At 33.9% G+C, this 19,183-nt stretch overlaps 1 protein-coding gene and 1 pseudogene across 1 annotated transcript; one reads left to right on the top strand and one right to left on the bottom strand.

Moving 5' to 3' along the window:
- The first annotated feature begins 8,975 nt into the window (after nt 1-8,975).
- Nucleotides 8,976-13,830, top strand: LOC114727258 (helicase SEN1-like; annotated as a pseudogene).
- A 1,695-nt stretch (nt 13,831-15,525) lies between these two features.
- LOC114727268 (beta-catenin-like protein 1) lies at nt 15,526-18,256 on the bottom strand (the record flags this gene model as incomplete). The annotated part of the gene is made up of 6 exons (XM_028913972.1): nt 15,526-15,925; nt 16,711-16,792; nt 17,178-17,215; nt 17,687-17,743; nt 17,839-17,902; nt 18,015-18,256. Coding segments are annotated over 6 exons (573 nt in total), but the record flags the coding sequence as incomplete, so codon positions are not given.
- Nucleotides 18,257-19,183: the final 927 nt, after the last annotated feature.

Here is a 19,183-nt window from a genome sequence, read left to right as displayed (position 1 = left end):
TCGTGATATTCCTGAAAATGAGAAAGTGCCTCATTTCAATAAGCTTGGAGACTTCATCACACCTTCTTTAACAATAATCTTAACTATCATCACATCTTCTTTAACAATAATCTTAACTATTAGACTATGTTATAGTCATGTATGAAGTCATTGTATCTAAGCATAACAGATATCCAAGTGCTCCCAGTTCACAGATAATAAGGGCCAGTTCGCTTTTTAGAATTTGAAAAAGAAGTAATCTTAGTTAAGTTTAATAATTGATTATTGGGAGGACATTAAGCTAATCATGAAGGTTTTGTTCCAAAAAATAAGCTTGTTCCAATGCATCCCTTGTATATTTAGCTTATGGTCTTCCAATAACTTCTCCATACTCCCATCATTTGTAAGTCTTGGCTTGATAGTGATACCATTGTTGTTGCACCCATCAAGTCACGAGTTCAAAACGACACTCTTTTGAACCAAACTTCTCCTACTCCCACCAACTTTTTCTCATTTAACGTGAAAAAAATCACCTTTAATCTTAACAACTGGCTGTGAAATTGGCCAAACAATAAAAACTAAAGTAAAAGGTGAGTAATTTTAATACAAGAGAAGTTAAACTGGAGGCGCAACATTCTTTTCCTCAAAGAATGAACAAATTTACCCGCCCTTTAATTGAAAAATATAGAGAGAAACTAGAGAGAGGTGCTCTGAGTTTTTCCACGCAAACCATTGATCCAAACTCCCTGAAGCATCCACCTGATCGGTCAATGACGGATCAAGACAATACAACCGGGGTTCCTATCTTATTACTAAGCACAAATGATATGGGTGGAAGTGGATTTAATACTGTCCTACCAAAGGATGTCGATGGAAAGAGTTCCACAAGAAGCGACGAAGATAACAGAGGAAAAGACGCGTGTGAAAGGCTGAAAATTTCACTGGAGAGGTATCATACTGCAACCAAGAGACGAGAACTGGGTGTTAGATTAGGAAATGGTGCCGAAAACACAAGAAGGAGCTTGCCTCTCATATAGAAAGGCAGTAAAGCCAAAAAAGAGTCAAGATGGAGAGAATAAAAAAGACGGTAAAATGGAAGAAGCTTGGGATAGGAATCGCTTGTATAGTGATGAGAAAACTATGAAGGGAGGAGTTACTGTCCTGGATACAGAATTAGGGCCACAGATAAACTTCTTAGAGAAAGAACGGAAGAGATTGGAAAAGAGATGGCAAAACTCGCTTACTGGGAGGTACCACAGGGTTCATGCAACTAAGGCGTAAACTGCAACTCCTATGGGGGAAAGGAGGAAACGTTGATTTGTCAGTTATAGGCAATGGCTATATGATAGTCACCTTCCAGGAATTGGACGATTACTACCTAGCTCTAGAAGGAGGCCCTTGGTTACTCCAGAATAATTATATCATAGTGCAGACATGGAAGAGGAATTTTAATCCTTGGAATGAGAAGATTTAGAAGGTTGCTGTTTGGGAGAGACTTCCTGGTGACTATTACAATAGGAAGTTCTTCTATAATCTAGGGAACAGGATAAGCATGGCAATAAGAGTGGATGAGATGATACTAACAAGAGTGAGAATAATGTATGTCCGAATGTGTGTTGAAGTCGACTTGAAAGCCCCACATCTGGGATCATGTGTGATAGATGGTAACAAATTAAAGTTGAATATAAAGGCCTACAATATTTGTTTCCATTGTGGTAAATCTGAACATGATCATAACCACTGCCCACTCAAGATACTAGCTATGAAAGAACCACTTTTGCTGAAGGTGTTAAGGGCTAGGGCATCGACAAGGAGGAGAGAAACCAGTCATCGAAGAAGAAACAAGAGGGCAGGTTTAGAGAATGGATGTTGGCCCAAGCTTCGGGGAGGGGAAGCCGGCCAATGCAAAAAGATGGACGGGATGTGTCAAGAAAAAAAAGACTTATGGAGTGTTTGAATATCTCTAAAAATACTTTTTAAAAATATTTTTTAAAAATCGAGACAAACTTCTTTACATATTTATTTCGTATACCATAAAATTATTTATAAAACCATCATTTGATTTTCATCCAAACATCCCCTTAAAGAAGGAGATCCAAAAAGATGTAATGAGATTTGCCATCCTAGATGTTGAAGAAGTGAACTTAAAAAAGAGAAAGGATGAGGGGAGACTATGAAATCCCCTCAAAGATGTCTCCAATGTAGAGAGAGAGAAGAGTTAACAATGAATCAATCAAAGAAAGCGACGGAAAGGTATGAAAGGAGCTTATAAGGACAAAAATCAAATGGGAAGTCAATGGGATCTACAAGCCTATAAAATTATAGGAGGCACAACAAATAGAGAAATTTCTTTGAAAATGTGTTTTTGAATATGTGTTACCTTTTGTTCTACAAGATTAGAGAATAGACCCCTTATAAGAAAATTATCTTCCTCTAGATTGAGACAAAAAGCCAAGGGTGAAAAATTGTAACAAATCATGAAGCAGAACTTTCTACATTAACACTAATAGTCTCGTAACTTAATAGGATGAAAGCTCCCTTATAAGTGAGAGGCCGTGGGTTTAATGTCGCTTAGAATCTCAGGTTGTTAGTACATGTCCTTCTATATTTTTTTTTTTTTGTAAAAGCACTTTCGACACTAATCATGTCATTGCTAAGTTTGCAAGTATATACATTTGAGTTGATTAGAACTTTATGTTTTTTGGTAGGCATTGTCTCCGGATAATGGGGAATGCAGAAACTCTAAATCATGGTCACTTTGTTTGGAAGAAGTTAGCAAATGATGCTAAGCAAAGAGGGTGCTTCCATAATGTTTATGATGACAAGAACTTGGCTCGAGCCATTAAGGACTTCATACTGAGCTTGAACTAGTCTATGAATCAAGGTCTCCTTTCAAGTCACTCAGTATAAGGGACAAGAAAGAAAAATTAAAAACAGGTTCTAGAAGTTCCAGGCAACTCACAATTGGTCCTTAAGTTTTCCCTCAACTCACAAACACAAATTAATATGTTGACTTTTTTTTTTTGGCCTGAAAAAATATGTTGACTGACGTTATTGCTTGTTCACATGATGATCGGATTTTAGAGGTTCATTTAGCGGCAGTATGTGGAAACCAAGGGTTGATGGAAGGAATCAAGAAAAGTGAACAACCTTTGTTGTTGTGTTTGTAATATGCTTTTGTTTTTGGTTTGTCACGTGAAATTATTGTGCGTGTGTGTGTGTGTGTCTATGTACTATATAAGCATTGGACTATTTACTCTGAGCACCAAAGATGACCAAGAATAACAGCAATCAACAGCAAGATCATATATGGTAAAAGTCAACCGCTACGAACCTGATAGTGGTTGCCTCTTTATTGGATTTTTGGTATCAATAGAAAGATCCGGGTCTAAATCATCCTCTTAATAATGGTTCGCTCCTGCACATTCCAGGCTGTATATTCAACCTCTATGTCAATAGGGGCCTTGGGACCTACATATTGTTTTTTTATAGCCGGAAAAAAGTCAACCTATGTATAAACTCTGGTCCTAATTATAAGAGCTAGTTACGTTAACTAATTTGAAGAGATTAAAGAAAAAAAGTTAAGTTAGTTATTTGTAACAAATATGTGTTGTCTTTTCTAAAATATCCTTGATAATCAAGTGTATTGACTAGAACTACCATTATTAGAGGACTAACTTGAAAAAAATGTATAAATATAAGAGACAAAGTGATTGGAGAAATGTATTATATTAAAAAGTATAAGATATATATAGAATAAGAGACATATTAAAAAAGAAATCAGGGTTATATTTATTTAGGAATACAATATTAGGACAGGAGATAGTTTAAAACAAGAAAGTTACTGTAAATTTGATATGTACATGTTAGTATATTGTGCTATCATGCGTGTTAAGTTAGGCTTTCCTGTAAGAGGCAATTTGAATTGAAGAAACGAATGCTTATGACGTGCATTTTGGTCAACAATTTTGAAGAACATAATCAAAACTTGCTCTCTATGCAACCACAAGGGAGCATTGTATCTGCTTTCATAGTTATGAATAAATTTGCTAAATAATCAAAGATACCATTATCATAAAAAAAATTAAAACAAATAGAGAACCTCCAAGGGAAATATATAGATGTTATTCGTTCCCCCTTTAACCATTATTCCATACAAAATTAGCCAACTTGTTGGCAGAAAGAAAAAAAAAAACAACAACAACAACATTAGCCAACTTGAATGGTGAAGTTAAATGATTTACTATTAACCATCTGGGTCTAGCAAGTGTTAATGTTTGAAGAAAATTCACAAGTATATAATACAAATTAATAAACTTTGGTCAATGATTTTTTATTCTATAAATTTACTAATTTTTAAATGACATAATTAATGAATGAAGATATCCTTGTTCATTGTCTTAACATGGAAATTAGAGTTTTATGAAAATTGAATTTTTTTGCTATTTCATTTAAAATTTTAAATTTAACTAAAGCATACGTCATATAAATTAAGAAAATGGTTGTGAATTATTTTTTCCTTGGAAAATTTATGACAACTAATTTTCGAATTATTATAATTACTAATTATCAAATGATATTGATTAAAATTTATGAATTATAAATAATTAATGCTGATAAGAATGCAAAATAATTCAAAAAATAATTTATATGTAGTTAAAATTAGTCATACATTTCCAAAAGAAATTAAAATAATGGGCTTGCGCATATATTATACTGTCCGAAATTTATCTATCATTAGTTCATTATTACATTATTAATGTGGAGATTAGAGTTTAGACAAAATTATATATAAAGGAAAAAAATACAAATTTTCACGTCAAATCTAGATTTTAAGGATTGGTTGTCTGCACAGCATTTTCAAGTTGTAATTAAAAGCCTTAATTATTATAAAGTTTATAATTAACAAATTTAAAAAATTAAAGTTAGTTATTATCATACTTTAAAATTATATAGTTTGAAATCATTTTAATAATTAATTTTTTTAAACATTTGAGAAAAATTTTCACAAATTATTATTAATCACAGTACAAACTTGTTGTAAATCATTTAGAATTTTAGTCAATATATTTTGTAATACAAAATCATAGAAATTAGATAATTTTCAATCTAAAAAAATTATTCCGTCCCATCATATATACGAGAGACTTTTGGGTTAGCCTCGTATACTACTGTATTAGTTATCCGTTCACTCACTTTACCTTCGTAAATAATTTTTTTAAAAAAAAGTTATATGTTAGAAGCGCTATCCACTGCATTGAGATAAACCCCTACACTCTAATTTCGCGTGGACATTTTGTTAACGCGCATTTGTTTACTTGTATAAAATAAAAGATATAAATTTATATATTTATTTATTATATTTAATTAATTTTGATGAACTTTTCAATATACATATAATATGACTATTTATATTTTATAAAAATAATATAAATTTTTTTTAAAAAAACAGAAAAATACATACTTGTTTAAATTTTAAATGATAATATGTGATTTTGATAGATTTTGACGTGTCAAAACCATTACAAGAGTGCTCAGCATGATCTATTTATCTTTTTGAAATTTAAAAGATATTTTTCCGTCTTTTTCTTTTAAATTTATCTAAGTTTGAATGCCCCTTGAAAAGAAAATAGAATACATTCAAAAATTTGTAATGTGGCACAGGAACACCACTAAAAATTGCTGGCATTTGCAAGCCAGAGCTTAGAAGTTGGAGAAGATGCTTAAGGAATCCAAGTTGATGCGAATGAAGTGGAGAGAACAAAAGGCATCCTAGTTTGATTTTGACGCTAAAGTTAGGATCCTAGTTTCAGAGATTTGTAATGCTAAATAATTTAAGAACAAAATTATTTAGGAACTAATAGCAATTCTTGGAAGATTTCATGGGAAGAAAAAAGAATTGAAACACCTACCTCCCATGGAAAAAAAAATAGTCTTATTTGTTTACAAGTTTCCATGTTTTTTTTTTTATTTTTGGTAGAAATGGTATACCATGTTAAGTATATAGAACAATAACTAGCTCATTAATATTAAGCAATACTTACTTCCACATATACTTTCAATTTAGTATTTGAACTTCTACTTTACATTTAAATATTCTAATTACTGCTCCTAATTTAATAAATGATAATCTATTTAAAATTGAAAAGCATTTCTAACTTATAATGAAACAATAAATCAGTCAATGTCATTAAATAATGCACATGTTTCCATATTTATTTTCATTTGATAAAATGTCTCATTTGATGGCTAATTCTTAAATTTTTAATAATGTTATTATTTGTAGTATGCACTAATAGCCTGTCTAAATTTTTAATTAGTATTGTTTTTCATTTTTATCTCGACTAATTATTAGTTAATCTCATTGCATTAATTTTTTTTTTCCTCGTACTCTTTTTTCTACACATCCATTTCATTTGTCGTCCTTTTTTTTCGTGTATAAAACCCAAGGAACAAAAAACCGGACCGGGTATTAAACCGGTTGAGACAGTGGGTTAAGGGTTACTGGTCGGACCGGGGTCGGACCGGTCATATTAAAATAAAATAATTTAATTCATAATATTATGTATCTTGTTGATAAAAATGCAACCAGTAAAGGATATACTCCTCATCAATTGAATACGATGTATCTTGTTGACTCCATCTTAAAACTTTAAAAGTACTATCAGTTATGATTGAGGGGGGGGCAGAAGCAAGAACGGTGAATGCTGTTTATAAGCTTATTTGTTGCGATGCCTTAACATTAATTTACTTACAGTTCCAAATTCCAATACAAGGCAAGTATATTTTTGCCATAAATCATATCCTCTGTCTCTCAACTAAAGATTTTTCTCTTGTTAAAATTAAAAACGAAAAAAGATACTTTTCCTAGGTACAATCTTAATCTTTACATGCGCAGCAGCGTAGGAAATAACCGGTTATCTCCCCTTTCCCAAACCTTTCGTTCAACAGCAAAAGAGAAAGAAGGCACAATCCAGCTGAAAGGGAAAATTTTTGAGCTTACCCACACACAACTTAATGCATCGAAGACGAAGGGAACGCTAACTTGCGATGAAGCGATTTTGGGGCTTAGACCTGCGGCAACTTGCGATGATTGCGATTTTGCATTTGGAGCTCAGACCCTCAGACTTACAAGCTTAGATGGTTGAGGGAGACTGGAGATCAGACTTGCGAGATTGCGATTTTGGAGCTCTGCCGAACAAGGAGCTCTGCCGGAGATCGCTGTGCTGTCAGTGACGCCAGGGAGCAAGGATTTTGGAGGAGGTGATTTTGGTTTTAGGGAGGGAGGCGAGATGCTATTTTGCGAGCCAGAGGAAATGGGGAATCAGATATTCAGATTCGGGGAGGGAATAGGGGGAAGTCGACGGGAAAGGGAATTAGGAAAGGAAGAAGGAATTTTTTTTTTAAACGGAACCGGCTGACCCAGTGAACCGGGATTACCCGGTTTTGTACCGGTTATGACCGGTTCAACCGGTTCTTTACCGGTTCGATAGGATCCCGGTTCAACTCCTGAACCAGAACGGACTGCAGACCGGTTCACCGGTTTTCCGGTCGAACCGGCCGGTCCGGTCCGGTTTTTTTTTTCCATGTATAAAACCTACATCCTCCTCAGGTACGAGGCGCTATTAAAGATTCGACTTTCTTTATTTCTAAAAACAAAAAAAAACTACTATATGATCCAATTCATAATTCAATTTAAACTACGAACTAGTTTTTTTCCTATTTATTAGATAGATATAATTTTTTATCTTATTTATAAATTATTTTTTTAAATTTTTAACTTGAATATACTATTTTATTCTTTATTTATTATTTTGTATATTATTATTTTATTGAAAAAATATATATTAAATATAGATAAAGTTAAGAAAATGTTAAATTTTGAGGCAAAGTTAACAAAATATAAAATTTCTTGATTTGTGTAAAACACATTAAAAGTGAATTATAAATATTCCTTATTATAAATTATTTCTAACTAATTCAAATGTACCAATAAAAAAAAAGGTAAAACATTAAATGTGTCATGCTACCTCTGGTTCTTAATAGAAAAGTCAGTTTTATATGTAGTTTGGTCCTAAATATAAGACCATAATCTACGTTGTCTATCATATTTATTCTTTCTTTTTAAAGTTGTCCTTATAGTAGTTACACATATTAAATGTTCTATCAAATGGTAGTTTTAACTAATACACATGATTAGTAATAGTATTTTAACGAAAACAACACCTAAGGCTTGTTTGGAATAGGTTATAAGCAGCTTTTTAATTGTGATTTGCAGAATCCAATATAAACATGTGACAAGAGTTTTGTCTCGATTTATGTGAAAGTACTTACAAGTATTTATTTAACATCCAAATAGACGCCTTATTGTTATAAATAATTAACTTAAATAACTTTTTTAATTTACTTAAATTAATAGAAGAAAAATAAAAAAAATTCAAGTAACTTCTAATATTATTTGTATTAACTATAGTACTACATCATATTAATTTTTATTCTTTGGCAGCCCTTGTTAAATATGTGGCCAAAAAAAATTAATACTCTTCGAACCGATTGTCACATGAGGTCAAGTGAGAGTTCGTACTCCTTTCTCTCTTACCCATTGGATACTGCTTTTGAAAAGTGAAACGTTCTCTCTATTTGTTGACTCTAGTCTTTCGGACTGCCCAATATAGTCTAGCGTCTGTGACAGACGACGCAAAACATCATTCACAGTCTGCATTTTTCTTAGCCTTGAAGTTGGCTGCTTTCCTCCAACAGAAAGTATGAAGAGAAGCAACAAAACGTCACTTGATATTCGAAACATAGCTATAAATCAGTCATTATTGTTTCTACTTTGTGCTATTCATTGACTTGTCGTCAAAAGCGAACCTTAAGGCAGTGGAGAGAACCTGGTTCCCTCCTCTTCGCATCTTTCATCTTTGGCGTCTCAAAGACTCTTCATATGCCATACTATAGCCCGTTCGTACACTTACCCTCTTTCCTTTGTGCGGGGTTTTATTAATATAAACGAGACCACACCAAGAAAAGCTGAGAGTGATCCAGTGTTTTGGCTTAACGAAACAACAAGTGATCAAATCATGGAGAGGACTTCCTATGGAAAGGGAAAGAAAAAGGGAAGAACCAGCTTGGTAGATATTGTGTTCTCTTGGACTTTTAGCGATGCTCTTAACCAAAATCTTTATAAAGACAAGGTTTTTCTTACCTTCTTCCCCTTTTAAGCATGTCGGGTTATATTTCACTGACAATCTCTGTTCTTTAATGTTGATCTTAGCTTCTACATTTCATTTTCTGTTCTTTCCTTTTCTTTTTCATTAACTCTGGAAAGTGTTGTGCTCATGAGAGGCCATGAAGATCCTTTTTTTTTTCCTAATTTGATCCTTGTGTTTCAGTTGAATCTTAGCTTTTTGCTACATCTTATTAAATGTACAAGCAATACATAAAACAGAAAACACAACCTGGAAAACACCTCATGATCGAAACACGAACCATGAACAAGTACAGGAAAGCAACAAGTTATCCTTATTCTAAGTTTGAACTTGAAGGTTAAATGCAAGTTTCGCACTCCACACAAAGGTTGCATTAAGCAACTAATCTTTCAAGTTCTTATCTACTTTCATTTGTTTCTGGTCTATAGGCCTGCTGGTACTCTGTCTTTACTTTGTTGAACGGGATGTTATGACATTTCAAGTACACTTAATACGATGATGTCTCTCAGGTGCCAAAGATTCCTTTGACATTTTTATCAGCAACAGAATACATGAAATCCTTTATTCCTTCACTGATTGAGGAGACACACGGTGATCTGTTTTCAAGCTTGAAGGGCATTTCCCAAGCCCCAAATTGTGAAATCCTGACATATGAGAGGATGGGTAAGGGATTGCTCTATCAAATGACATTTGATGAGAGTCATGGTGGACGATATGAGCCCGTCTCTGGGGATCTCATCGCCCTCACTGATGGTAGGCCAACAGGCATTGAAGACTTAAACAAACCTGGAAGATTTTATCATATTGCTTATGTTCAATGGTCAGAAAGTGGTCAGATCACAATACTCTCATCAAAGAGCATAGAGATTGATCCAGGTATGAGGAACAACAATGTGCAAAGGCTTTATGCCGTGTATCTTATCAACTTGACAACCAATATTCGTATTTGGAAGGCTTTGCACTCACAGTTGGAAGGTGCAAACTTGAATATTATTGGAAAAGTTCTGCAATCTGATAAATTGGTAAGAATCAGGTGGCTTTTAACATGTGAGCACCCTTTTTTAACAAGTATTTGGTCTACTGTTAATATACAATGTAGAGAACATATATCGGTAGACAATAATTGAGACATACAAAATAAAACAAATGACTTTTGAATTTTTCACATGTCCTATACTCAAGTAAGTAGTACAATCCTTGTCTACCAAATTTTACCTGAATCAAATGTTTTTTAATTAATATGCATGCTATGCTGCTAGAGGTTCTGATAAGAATGAACTCATTTTTCTTATTATAGCTCACTCAAACAGTACATAGACACAGTAACTTGTTCTGCAGATAGTAATACGGCAGCCATGTTGAAGCTTTTATCACGCCTTGTTTTGCAGATTGGAAAGAGCAGTCACATCTGCCCTTCATTGGAGCACTATAATACAGACATTTATATTACAACAAACATGATCAGATCTCAGAATCTGAATGAAAGCCAGAAAGAGATTGTATTAAGTACTGTCGCAATCAGGAAATGTCATCACAATCACCCTATCAAACTTGTATGGGGCCCTCCGGGGACTGGCAAAACTAAGACAGTTGCATCCTTGCTGTTTGCACTGCTCAAGCTGAAAACCAGAACATTAACATGTGCTCCAACCAATACTGCTGTGTTGGAAGTGGCGGCCCGCCTGTGTGGTATAGTTAAAGATCAACTTCAGTTTGATGCCTATGGGCTGGGTGACATAGTGCTTTTTGGGAATAATTCTCGAATGAAAGTTGATGATTACTGGGGTCTCCCTGACATTTTTCTTGATTATCGTGTTGATATGCTTGAGCACTGTCTTTCTCCACTGACTGGATGGAAGCGCAACTTGGAATCAATGATCAGTTTGCTTGAGAACCCTCGTGAGCACTATCTTCTATTTAATCTCAATGCGGAACATGAGGAGGATAATGATCTTATGTCACTAGAAGAATTTGCTAAGCTTAATTACAACAATGTAGAGCAAGCTTATCTTTCATACAAGCATCTTGAAGATAAAGGCGATCATGTGACATTGGAGCAATTTGTCAAGATGAGATACAGTTACATTAATGACCAATACCTTTCTTTTGTAGATGAAGTTCATTTCATAAAGAGGAGGTTCAGTTTCATATGTGTGAACCTCAAGTCCGACTTGCAAACATTATACTCACAACTACCAACTTCCCTTGTTCCATTTGAGGTGGCGCAGAACATATGCGCAGCTCTTAATTTGCTTGAAGACCTTGGAAATTCATTACACCAAAACGAGTTCATAGAAATTCCGACAAAAAATGTAGAGGAAAAAAGTAATGTTATTCAACCACAAGTTCCAAATGTGAAAGGAGAGAAATGGGGTTTATTTGCCATCTGCACTGGGATAATCCAAATATCTCTTAAGCCCATCATACGTTGGCTTGATCCTGTGGAAACACATATCCCAACAAAAGATGTTGCATTTTGCTTTGGAAAGTTAAGCATTAAAAGAGATGAGTGCCTTAGCATACTTAGATCACTTTCTCAGTCAATTTCACTTCCTCAACTTGAAAGACGCTCTCAAATAATGGATATTTGCTTGAAGAAGGCATGCCTAATATTTTGTACGGCATCAGGTTCTACCAAATTGTTCACTGAAGGAATGACACCTATACCCTTTATAGTTATAGATGAGGCTGCTCAACTCACAGAATGTGAATCAACCATACCTCTGCAACTGCCAGGTGCAAGACATGCTGTTCTCATAGGTGATGAGAGGCAACTTCCTGCAATGGTCATGAGCAAGGTAATGAGTTGTCATTATGTCTTGTTAGAGGTTATGATGAAATCTTCATGGTTATTCTCCTGACAACTTATAACTTTAAATTCAAATTGTTATGGATGAGATACTAGTGCTTGTATGAAAAAGAGGTTTGAATTTTGATCCTTGCTATCCCTTTTTCTTAATTTCAAATTAAGTTTTAGTACAAGCTAAGGTGGGTTTTTAGTTTCTCCATTCTATTAACGCATTGTGTTTTAACGTATGAGGAGGTGTTATAAAAAAAACTATTGATAATCCTTCATTAAATAGCTTAGATTTTGTATTGATCAGTTTTTAACATTAATTTGTGGTCTGTGTTGGTGGATATTACCAAAGATCACTATCTTGTATGTTTATGAAAAATAAATTTCAGATTTCTGATGAAGCTGGATTTGGAAGAAGCATGTTTGAGAGGCTGGTGTTGCTGGGATTCATGAAGCATATGCTTTATATCCAATTTAGAATGCATCCATCCATAAGTGTATTCCCCAATAGGGAATTCTACGAAGGGCAACTTGTGGATGGCATGAATGTCAGAGATTCAAGCTACAGTGCATGTTTCCTTGAAGGAAAAATGTACAGCTCCTATTCTTTTATAAACATAGCTCAGGGCCAAGAGCATTTGGTCATGGACACAGCTTGAAGAACATGGTGGAAGTTGCTGCTATCTCTGAGATTATAAAAGGCCTGCACAAAGGTGTGTGTGTTTCTTGCTAATTCTTTGTTGATACTTACTTAGTAATTGCTTGGGCACAATCTAGTTGAGAAGAACCCTTTGAATATATGAATGATTTGTTATGAACACAAGTCTAAAAGAAAATCCCATCTCAAAAGATTAGCTTATTGGGTGGGAGATCTCCTTAAATTGATAAACCGTATTTCACTTTTGAGACTCCTCAATATGGAACTCAGAACATGATCCCTTGTGTTTTTCTGCTACAGAGTTCCTGAGCAAGAGAAGGAAACTCAGCATAGGTGTGATGTCTCCATATAAAGCTCAAGTCCATGAAATCCAAGAGAAAGTTAAGCAGTACATGGAGTCAGATCCTAGCTTTTCTGTGAGTGTTCGTTCTGTTGATGGCTTTCAAGGCGGTGAAGAAGATATAATAATGATCTCCACTGTTAGATCAAATGGGAGGGAAATGTGGGGTTCCTTTCTAATAGACAAAGAGCAAACGTGGCTCTAACTCGTGCTAGGTATGTTACTTGTTGTGACCAAAATAGCATATATATTATGCTTGAGAAATTCTTAGATAAACTCATATCTATAAATGTAATAGGTAAAGTCGTTCGTGAGCACAAGGTTGTTTATACATAAACTTCATCTCAAGCTACATAAATTTTCCTGCGAAAAATGGGCAAAAGTCTCCCATTGAAAATTTATTGGGAGGACCTAAATAAGAGTAATGGCATTCTGTGTACAAAATTTATAGAGTATTCGTATTTTCTGTGTTATAAAAATTTATCAGGTTTTTCTCATCAATAAAAATTTTTAATGGGGAACTTTTCCTCAATTTTCCCAATCTTCTATCCTTGGAAACTTATCTTACTCTAGATATGCCTTCTAGCTGATCTAGCAATGAAAATCTCTCAACTAAGGCAGAAAATCAAGGCTTGAGAAGTTCCACTAATGTTGAGTTGATTAGATTTTTATTTTTTGGGGCAGACGTTGTCTTTGGATATTGGGGAATGCAGAAACTCTAGAAAAAAGTGGCTCAATATGGAGAAAGGTAGTGAATGATGCTAAGCAAAGAGGATGCTTTCATAATGCTAATGATGACAAAGTTCTGCTCAGGCCTTTGAAGATCCCTTTACTTGACGTGACCTAGCTGACAACATCAAAACATTTGAATCGCTCAGTATATGTGCTATAAGGCTCTCAAACAAAATGGATATGTTATGATTGGGAATACCAGAGGTTCATCCAGTGGCAGTTCGAAGAAAAGAATGAAGGTGAAATGCCTTGTGTTTGTAATACAGTAAGGTTATTTGTCTGAGGTTGGGCTTGCTTAGCATGCCCAAAGCTACAATATGAAGCAAAGCAGCATGCTTTATTATGGGAGGATTACTATAAGATCCAAAACAAAGAATGTGATTACTAAAAAGTTCTGCAACAATTGGGCATGTAACGACTTTGGTATAGGAGAGGAAGTTCGTACTACTCAAGCTTTTTGATAATTACATTAGTACTTTATAGGGAGTTCATAATAATTCTCCTTGTTATTACATAAAGTCATTTGATATGGGAAAAAGAGAGCTTATATCATTTAATTGAAACAATAGTATATACACAAAACGCTATTAAATGGAAATTAAAATACAAAGTAATTAACTTAATATACTATTACACGAGTCGTTGATTGTTGAGCTTATAGCTTTTACATTTAATATATACCACTACCTCCGGTCCTAATTAAAAAAGCTAGTTGATTAATTTGAGGAATTAAGAAAGAAGTTTAAGTTAGTTATTTGTAATAAATATGTGTTGTCTTTGAATGCAAAAATGTACATAAACTTGTCAAAAGGGGACAAAAATAACAACACCGTTAATTTGGGGTAAATATCCCTTAGTGAGGTCCGTGAAGTTAGTTTTAAGGTACAATTTTTAACAACAAAATTAACACTAATAGGGCACTGGGTGCCATAAAAGTTTTTTGAATGCAAAAATATATATGAACTTATCAAAAGAAGACAAAATAATAACATCATTAATTCAGGAGTAAATATCCATTAATAAGGTCTATAAGTTAGTTTTTAAAAATTAACACTAATAAGCACTAAGCATTATAAAGTTTTCTTGAATGTAAAATACATAAACTTTTTAAAGGGAAAAAAATAACAAAACTCATCAACTCTTAAAAATGTCCGTTAAACTTTATTTTTTTTGGATCCCATCAAATGCCACCGTTTCCCTTCACCCAGGAAGCTGAGGTGGTGATGAAAAGAATCAAGGAAAATGATTTATATAGAGACATTTGACATCATCATAGGACTGCAAAATTCTCTCTAAAAATTTTAATTTTCATATTTTTCTTATAATAGTCACATTATATACACGTGTATTTAACGAAACTTGTCTTTTTTCCAACCATTTTCCATCTAAACCTAGTTTAAGTTTTGGCTAATCAAATTGATCTTTTTTCTTTTTTAAAAAATTCATCCAAATATAAATTACATTTAACTAAATTTTATCTCAACTGAACTACAGTTTGTTCAGGCCCAAAAAAAAAAACTTCAGTTTGTAAAAAATAATTACAAATAAAAGTCATTTTTTGTACTGCCGTATGGTTGTGTTGGTTGCAGCAGTTGGATTGCTTCCTATGCTTGTTTGCTCCAGGCAACATAAAAAGCTAACATAGGTTAAATTGGGAAAAAAACCATTCCTGACCTGTCAGGTCCTTGTATCAAATTATAACACCATTTCACCCCAAAATAAAAAATTTTATAAGATCAAAATTGGTTTTTCGACTTCATCATTTTAAGATCAATTTCTTGACTAAATTATTATCACGAAGAAGAAAATATTATTGAAAAATTTAGACCAGTCACTAATCCTAGAAAATAACTGATAAATCAGTAGCCTTAAGACGGAGAAGCTTGAGAGCTATATAAGATAGATTCCGGAGGAAGGTAAGTTACTGTCATCGTAATTTTTTCAACAAGAGAAACAATGCAGCTACATGAATCTGAGCTCAACAACATAAGACATTTGCAAACCAGAGTTCTTTCTCCATTACCATCTCCATGTTTAATCTAAGCATGCTTCTTGACATGTGACAGATTTATCACAGTACACGCCCTGCTGAAACCTAAGAGCTTTACAAGTCACAGCAGTTATAAGGCCGAGATGAACTTCTGAATTTTTGCCTGAGCTCGTTCCTTCTCTTCTGGTCCATCAAGATCACCAATATTGTCGTGATATTCCTGAAAATGAGAAAGAACCCATTTCAATAAGCTTGGAGACTTCATCACATCTTTAATATTAGTCTTAACTATCTGACTATGTTATAGTCATGTATGGAGTCATTGTATTCAAGCACAATAGATATCCAAGTATTCCCAGTTCACAGATATTAAGGGCCAATTTGCTTTTTAAAATTACAAAAAAAAAAAAGTAATTTTAGTTAAGTTTAATACTTGATCACTGGGAGAACATTAAGATAATCACGAAGGTTTTGTTCCAAAAAATAAGCTTTTTCCAATACATCCCTTCTATATTTAGCCTATGTTCTCCCAATAACCTCTCCATACTCCCGTCATTTGAAGTCTTGGCTTGATGGTGATAACAATGTCGTTGCACCCATCAAGTCTCGATTTCAAAACGACACTCTGTTGGACCAAACTTCACCATACTCCCAACAGCGTTTTCTCATTTAACCTAACAAAAATCACCTTTAACCTTAACCAATTGGCCCTAAAAGTGGACAAACAATAAAAACAAAAATAAAAGGCGAGGAATTTTAATATAAGAGAAGTTAAACTGGAGCACAACATTCTTTTCCTCCAAGAATGAACAAACTTGCAGGCATCATAACTCAAAAGTAACTTTTTTCCTGCGGTGTGGAGGGTAACTCCCAATTTCCAAAATCATGAAATAAGTTGGCATTATGTAAATTTGCATAATCGTACGTTTTGTATATTTTGCACACTGTACAGAGACAAAAGAAGCATCAAAAGCATTATTTCAAAAGAAAAGCAAATTCTTATACCTGAAGTATATCCTTTATATCATTTTTACCCAGTCTGTTCTGCTTGAGAAGTAGTTCAATTCTCGATCTCATTTGTGGATGTCTGCACAGGAAGCACATATTTGGAACAAGTCAGAAATAACTCTGCATATCAACGCTCTTTAAAATCAAGGGACAAAATACATTTTACCCCCAAACTGAGGCCCAACTACAGCTGTAGCACATGAATTTATAAAACACAGTTTTACAAACCCCACCCCACCCCCTGTTTTGCCCCCTTTAAAAAAAAATGAAAAAAAATAAAAATCCTGAAAACGCCAACTTTCAGTCTCTGTTCATCTGGGTGCGTCCCCCCCCCCCCAAAAAAAAAAAACCAGGGTGATCTGTAGCCTCTTAAATTTGACGCAGCAAAGTAGCAACTAGGCCTCAGTTGTCTAATGTGTTTTTCTATAAAATTAATGTTTACATATATAAATGGAAATACTTACTCAGAGCACCAAAGATGACCAAGAATGACTGCAATCAACTGCAAGATCACATAAGAAAAAAGTCAACACAAAAAAGCTAATGAAAATTGGATATCTATACATCTATAGATTGCGCTATTACAAATGTCATTGGTGTTGACACAGATTTTCCCAAAAAGCAATTAGAATTGAATAGAAACTAATGCATGTAACATGCATTTTTGTAAATAATTATAGATTATAAACTCGTTGAAGTAGAGGGAACAAATTAGAACTTGCTTGCCATGTAACCAAAAGGGAACATAATTTCTGCCATTTTAATTATGAGTGAATTTATTAAGGAACCAAAAATACCGTCACTATTCACAAATTCAGGACAAAAAAAAAAAAATCTTTAAGTAATAACAGGCTATAATTCGTTGCCCTGCAACCATTAGTTCATACAAAATGTACTGACATTAATGGTGAAGCTAAATGATTTTTTTGGTCAAATGGTGAAGCTAAATGATTAACCATGCTGAAATTCTAACCTGAAGAGTATAAAGTCCAGATTCTAGTTTACGGTTGTATTTCTCATCTTCATCCATCTGTAAAAACATAGGAAGAAATATTATATTTTGGGTAAAACTTTTAGTTCAAAAGAGCAAGCAGGAGCCAAGTAATTATGTATTATGTATAATACCTCAAAGTCATCAAGTTGAATCTGTTCCATTCGTTCAGTTTCTGCTTTGACTCTATCAGAATATCTGAAGAGATACCAAGAGATCTCATTAAGCTTTTTAACTACGAAACTTCAAACAAATCAATGAATTTAAATAATCATAAACTCTAGAAAGAGAAGAGGATGAGCTGACCTACCTCATGTATAGTTCCATCAGCCTGTCTATCTTCTCACATTCATTTTCAACAAATTTACTTAATAATCTCTCTCTTCTAGAACCTCTTAAAATTCCACCTGCAAAGATACATCGGTCATTCAAATTCTGTGCCACAAAAAAAGAGGAAAGAATAAAAAATAATTCATGGCCTAAAATGCAGAGTTTATTAACTACCCCAGATTTGAAAAAAAACAAAGAAAAGAAAGAAACTGATCCGATATTCTTTTTTCAGTAAAACCAACGTGATATTATTCAATATAGTGTACATAATTGAGTTGTATGCTCAGGAAATCACCGTGCACCCTCACATTCATTTTTCTGTTCAGTTTCCCCCTTTTCTTTCATATGAAGTCAACTGATATAGGGCAACTTTAGGATCCTAGCTTGATCAAGAGGCTGTTGATGCCAATGGTCAATTAGATATCCCCCTCCCATTAGAATATATATCAAAGGGGAAAAAAACGAAACAAATAAGAAAAGGTCCCATGTTGCACCATACTAACATTTCAGATAGCTAATTGAATTACCACGTTCCAATGGGCACAATGACACAATACACCCACTTTGCTTCTATCATTTATATTCATAAACAGATGACAACAACAAGATTTGGGGGCAAATGCCCGAATGCCAACCAAGGGCATAACACTAAATGATTGCAAATCACCAAAAAGAATTCAGCACGGAGCACTAATAAATAAACAAAACAAGGGAAATCAAATAAGAGGAATATTTTAGAGACCAAAACATTGCATGTTAAGCACGTATAGAAACAATAAAATAACAACCATTATATATAGGCACTTCAAGTGGCCAATTCAATAAAATTAGAAAGAGAGGAATCTCTGCTGTGAAATTCAAACATAAAATTGTTGTGGGTTTCGTCCCATGTAAATGATTATAAGTGGTGGCAGCGATATTATAGAATTATAAGAAATGTTCTAAATCAAAGAAAACATAACGTTTCTAGAGAACTTTTATAAGCCAAAGTTATGGGGACCATAAGCTCCTTGATGGGGTATCAAAGACTTCAGGATTTCAATCCTTGCCAGGCTGATTTTCTCAATGAACGCTTATTTTCAATATGAGATAAAGGACACTTGTGCTTAACAATGGCAGCGTGTGCTATAGATACAGATATGATAAAAA

Source organism: Neltuma alba, unplaced genomic scaffold (genome assembly GCF_004799145.2).
Source record: "Neltuma alba isolate B1F8T4 unplaced genomic scaffold, ASM479914v2 tig00002431_pilon, whole genome shotgun sequence".
Taxonomy (NCBI): domain Eukaryota; kingdom Viridiplantae; phylum Streptophyta; class Magnoliopsida; order Fabales; family Fabaceae; genus Neltuma; species Neltuma alba.
Note: the sequence above shows the minus strand (reverse complement) of the source record. Positions and strands in the feature narration are given on the sequence as shown.